Source organism: Cottoperca gobio, chromosome 4 (genome assembly GCF_900634415.1).
Source record: "Cottoperca gobio chromosome 4, fCotGob3.1, whole genome shotgun sequence".
Classification (NCBI taxonomy): domain Eukaryota; kingdom Metazoa; phylum Chordata; class Actinopteri; order Perciformes; family Bovichtidae; genus Cottoperca; species Cottoperca gobio.
The window spans coordinates 15,577,769-15,583,423 of record NC_041358.1 but is presented as its reverse complement, the minus strand read 5'-3'; the positions used below and the strand labels follow the sequence as shown (position 1 = coordinate 15,583,423).

Below are 5,655 nucleotides of genomic sequence, written 5' to 3'. Positions count from 1 at the left end.
GTTGATTCTTGTTTTTGAAGATGTTGTACCTTTGGGGGTAAAATGGGGTACCTGACAATTCTAATGAAGTTAAAATCCCAAAAGAAACCAATATGGTATAATTATGCATTATGATATTATTAATGTTGTTTTACCCCAGTAACCGCCAGTAAAGTTGAGATTCTTTATTCAAAATAATCACATGTTTTGGTGTCATGAAGGCTCAGAGTCTAGCAGTACAATTGTCATAAAGATGGCAGATGTTCGGATGCTTCTTGTCTCAACAGCCTCAAGATGTCACTGTTTCACATTTTGTTGGCAGACGATATGAAATTATGTTGTGCCTATAGGAAAAATGCAAACGGATATGTTCCCAGTAAGAATACAAAATATGTGTGCATGGTGCTCCGGACATCAGATAGACTAACCAGGTGAATGCTTTCAAACTATGATTCAAAGTGGCTCATTTGTTACATTAGACTTTCCCAACAAATAACCAGCATATCAGCAAAGGTTATGATACCATGAGTGACAGGACAGGCATACAAGGAGACAAGTGGTAGTGGGCTGTTTCTGTGTTTCTGGTATTGCTGTTAGTTATGTTAAGTTCATTCAAAATCCTGTCTGCCTCAGTGTCACTGATGGCATGCTCGCAGACCTTTTGTCCAAAAATCAGATCCTCCCACATGTTCCAGGTCAACAGGCCCAAAGAAACATTTCTGTTTCTACATTTGAACTCATCTCAAACCTTAAATGTGTTTATCTCTCAGTTACATGGCTTTGGAAATTATACACAGTTATTGTCTATGAGGAAGGACTCCATTACCCCACTAGGGCTCAATAATGCTTTTGGGTATTACGTTTTAATAGGATAAAAACAATTCTATTCAGACCATAATTAGAAACTAAAGTCAAAATAATATGCACTGTATATATTGTACAGTAATACGTATTATTTAAGGCAGGGTGAATTACACCTTTAGTGGGAAAGCGATGGGATATAGTCTACTGTATCAAATGTGCTCCCAGAAACCATACCTTACACTACTCGAAAATAGCATTGTAAAAATTACATTTAGCAAGTTTTGCTGTTCTAATTTTCTTTAACTGTGGTCAGACAAAATGTAATTTCAACCATTAGTGCAGCAACATCATTTGCAACTTCTCAATTAACCAGCAGAGGGAGAAAGACACCTGAGAGAGGATGTGATGCAGATTTCGAGACACACACTTCCACACTCCTGTTATTACACAACACTGACTTCACTTATTCAGTCTCCATCACAGGAGCAACTATAAATGTGCTCCTAATCAAAATAATGTGTGATCCAGGAAAAATAATCCCTATTCTTATAATGATACTGTATTGACTTTTAGTTGTCAGTTATCTACATTCTGTGTTGGCACTGCAATATAAACCACAATATAGATTTTTCTTCTGCCTTTATATTATTTCGTAAACTGTAACATAATATAAATTCTGATTCTTCAGTCAACTCAGTTGAAGACCTTTATGAAACTGAACACAGTCTTAAAATGTATGATAATAAGTCTTGAATTTCACAGACTTCTATGAAGCAGCACCTGAAGGCCTGTACCAGCCATGCACCTGCAACAGCTGGTTTACTGTTGCACACACTGACTTAGACCTCTGATTTTCACAACATGCATGTTAATATGAGAGGAAACAGTGTTTATTGCCGAGCAGCATTTAATTCAGAACACAGCGGCATACAGCCAAACAGCTGTAGGCTACAGCAACAGTCAGTGCAACACAAAGATTACGGCTCTTCAATCTTCACATTAAAACAAGAACACAATGAAATAGAGACACAGAGTAAAAAATACATAAATACATGTGTTTGTAAAGAGTAACGATTATAAACACTGATATATTGCACCCTTTGACACCCAGCTGTGGGAAACATTCGAGTTTGTAAACAACATGCAAATTGTTCCCTACAGAAATAAAAAGTCTATATGTAGATTATCTTTGACATGTCAAATGTGAGTGTATGTGCATTTCTTTTCTTACAGCCAATTCCTCACATATTAAGGATATCTGTATCATAAATATTATATTAATATTACTGTATAAATGTTGTAAATCAGTTTGGTCCATCTTTAAAACTGTATATAGGCACAGCCAGTCTGTACATTTTTTATAGGAATTTATTTGTTAATTATGTGCCTTCTGTCGTTAGAGTTGAGCACATAGCCCCCATAAGTGGATCTTTCTCTCATCAGGAAAGACCATGGCCATTGAAAAAAAACTGCAGTTTAATGCTGCCTTGTTCACCAGTAAACATAAATACGAGGTAGAACATGATTTAATACGTCTAACATATTAAAAGGCAAACGTTCTTCATTTCGGCTTAAATCCAATAAACCAATTAGCGATTATTTATTTTAAAAAAACACGATTATGCTGATTCGTGCTCTCCATTGAGCGGAGGCGACTGTGGAGCAATGTGGATCCTTCACGAATAAAAACATATTTAAATAATCCTAATAAGAGTCTCATCACCCATTATCTTGAATTGTGTTCTACCATGTATTGTTCACATGTTTGCCGATCCTCAAAACCATTTACAGAGCTGATTCCTAATGTACAAGTTGGCCTCGGTGGCCTGGCATTCATTCCACTAGGAACGGACGCACATCTGGACTACGCTACATACAGAAAAACCAACATTAACAAAAGTCCATGAAGCTTATATGCTGGTCAGTAGCCCCACTGCAGGTCTGTCTCTCGGACTAGTGTACTTGAACTTCGTGTGGCAGCAGCTGGCAGCCGCTGTTGACATGGGTGAGGACTTTCTGTTTCAACTGGGCCACCTGATCCCTTAGCAGGCTGGCCGTCGAAGCCAGATCAGTGTTGTGGCTTTTCAGCGATTTGACCTTGTCCTCTAGCCTGGAGATCCTCTCCAGTTTGCGCATCCGACACTTGGAGGCAGCAATCCGGTTCCTGAGCCTCTTCCTCTCGGCTTTCATGTGATCCTGTGAGTCAATGTCGATGGGAGACAGCGGCGGGCTCTCCCCGAAGCTCTGGACGTCAGGGACCGTTTGAGGCTCCTCCTTCAGCTGCTGGACCCGAGACAGCTCCGTCTGCAGCGGGGCTGACCCCAAATGTTGCGACGGGGGAGGCGGGAAGGGGACCGTGTCCGTGGAGTAGTTGACAGTGGTTTCCAATAGCCCACTACCGTAACTGTTCAAGTTGGTATACACCGGTAGATCCGGCTGGATGGTGACCGGGGTAATGTTAGCGGCCAGATCCAGGCTGCTGTTCGTCTGGCCGACTCCGTTCAGTTGGTTCTGCTTGTGTAAATCCTCCAACGCCTTCACGAAGCCCTCAGCGAACTCCTGCTCGTCTGTGACCGTCTTCGGGTAGAGGAACTGGGAGCTTGTCGGTGTCGTGGTGACCATTCCGTTGGATTGGATGATTAGCCTCTCCAGCTCCGGGGAGGCCAGTTTGAGCAGCCCCATGTCCGGGGAGCTGAGGAGGCTCTCGGCGTCGCGGAGATGCGGTTTGAGGTCTGCCTCCACCACCAGGCTCAAATTAATATCCTTCTTCATCATTATGTCCGTGGATAAAACGACGAGTCGTACTGATCGGCTCTCCCTCACAACGAGGCCTTACCCATACCCTCACAGGAATAAACAGTGGTGTAAATGATCTGTTTAATTAATATGTCTGTAATGACCGTTGTCAGTCAGTCTTCTATTCTCGAGCAGGATCTGCGTGTACTGCACGCCCGCGCGCACAGCCTCGAGCTTTTCTAGGCTGGCAAGTTCCATTATGTCACAACAGCGCGCGCCCGCATTGGGCAGAAATTACGTTTTCCATACTTTTATTTAAATAATGGGATGAACCGAGCAGAGAGGAGGAGACAGGGAGGAAGTCTCACTCTTCTACAGACATAGAAACAGGAGGCAGGCACTACTATTTCAACTATATTACTCCTAATAGCCTACATCATTGTTATAAGCCTTGACAGTGGTTCTTTGAGCAATATTAATGCGTTTATGCTATGTCCATTCATATTAAAGCTAAATGGAAGTTCATTTCTATTTATGTACGTACATGTTGGCATATAGCCTATACATGTTGGGTTATAAACTGCAGTTTCCATGAGTCTTTTTGCTATTTCTAACTGTTAAAACACTAAAAACAACACAACACAGATCTTTTTGGACTCCATTGTAGAGTCTCTTTATCAACCAGAGGTGAAATTGCATTTTGGTGAATAAAAACAACAACGTTTTCAATCAGTACCTGTTATTGCGTATCTCAAATATATTATACACATTACTTAAGTTTCTGGTTTCTGGTTTCTTGAGTCAGGTTTTTCACTCATTTCACCTTTGTAGACCTCTGCTCAGGTTGAAGTGGGGCTGAGCTGGTACTATGGGTGTGTAGGGGCTTTAAAACAAATAGAGTTTTGGGGAATCCATGGCGTTCTTTTTCAGGAAGTCCATGAATGGCCATCCAACATTATTTCAAAGGTCTTGGGTTTTTCCTTTATTGCAAATGTAGATTTTCTATAGAAAGGAGCTTAAAATTCCTTTAAACCACATGCTGAGAGATGTTCTTTGTGGGGTTTTCCACAAAACACATCAACTACATGACCTATATTTGGCATGGGGATAAACAATGTAGGACATTTTTTCACATTTAATGATTACCTTAAGTAAACAGTAATATACGGTTTATTATGACTCAATATGTTAAAGTCACTGACAGACAACACTGTGATGCTTAACAGAGAATACAGGATTATATCAATCATGCTTGGTTTTAGTTATAGGTGTAGGCTAGTTATATTTCTCCATAACAACTGAGGATCTGCTGAGGAAGACCATGAGATGTGGTTTCAAGCTCTGAGAAGAAATTGTAAATAGACTCTTGTGTTAAGATTTTTTTTGACTGCTGAGTTATTCATTTTCTGAATAGATGATCTTTGGTACCTGTTCTGTTGCCATGGAGAGGAGAAATAAACTAAAAACATTTTCAGTGTGGAATGTTAATCAATAGGATACATGTTTTCACCATTTTATCTTTTGTTTTAAATATTTATTGTAAGAATGATAATTACTGAACTGCAGGATAAAATGGAAATATCAGTTTTCATAACTCTGGTGATAAACAGATGTCTCTTACTTCTGCTTTATGCCCTCACCCAAGACAGTTGTTGTATTCCTGGACAATTTGGAGAAGTTGAATGTGAAACTGATTTCAACACTTGCTCTGGTCAGTTCACAGTTTCAAGTTGTTTTTAAAGTTGGATCTAAACTCACGCACCCAACACACCCATCCCATGAAAAAGTCACATGATAATTTCAGTTTCCACTCAAGAGTTTCCATTTTCCATCGTAGAGTTTCCAATTTTAGTGATAAATTAAATCTGCATCTTTAATTAGAATTAGTGATTTCATTTCCCTTTTTAACATGTAATGTCCCGATTAACTAGAAGAGTTAAAGAAGAGTTTAAATATTTTCCCTGCTTGTTACAAGTGGATTTATTTAAAAGTGAAATGAATGAGGAGGAAATCTTCAGTGCAAGTTTTGTGAGCACTGTTTGTCGAACGTTGGTCAGTATTTTCCAGACTATGAAGCCACATTCAAGAGCCTACTTTTATTTCAGTTACTAATCTTATTACGTTTTCAAACTCCTC

At 39.8% G+C, this 5,655-nt stretch overlaps 1 protein-coding gene across 1 annotated transcript; it reads right to left on the bottom strand.

Annotated features, from left to right (window-relative positions):
• Positions 1-1,651: 1,651 nt before the first annotated feature.
• Positions 1,652-3,733, bottom strand: LOC115007521 (transcription factor jun-D-like). Its single transcript, XM_029430434.1, has one exon. The coding sequence runs from the start codon at positions 3,556-3,558 to the stop codon at positions 2,737-2,739; it is 822 nt and encodes a 273-aa protein (XP_029286294.1). The 5' UTR covers positions 3,559-3,733; the 3' UTR covers positions 1,652-2,736.
• Positions 3,734-5,655: the final 1,922 nt, after the last annotated feature.

Bases quoted from the DNA above. Each gene is read 5' to 3' on its own strand.
- LOC115007521 (XM_029430434.1), bottom strand. From the start codon at position 3,558: ATGATGAAGAAGGATATTAATTTGAGCCTGGTGGTGGAGGCAGACCTC.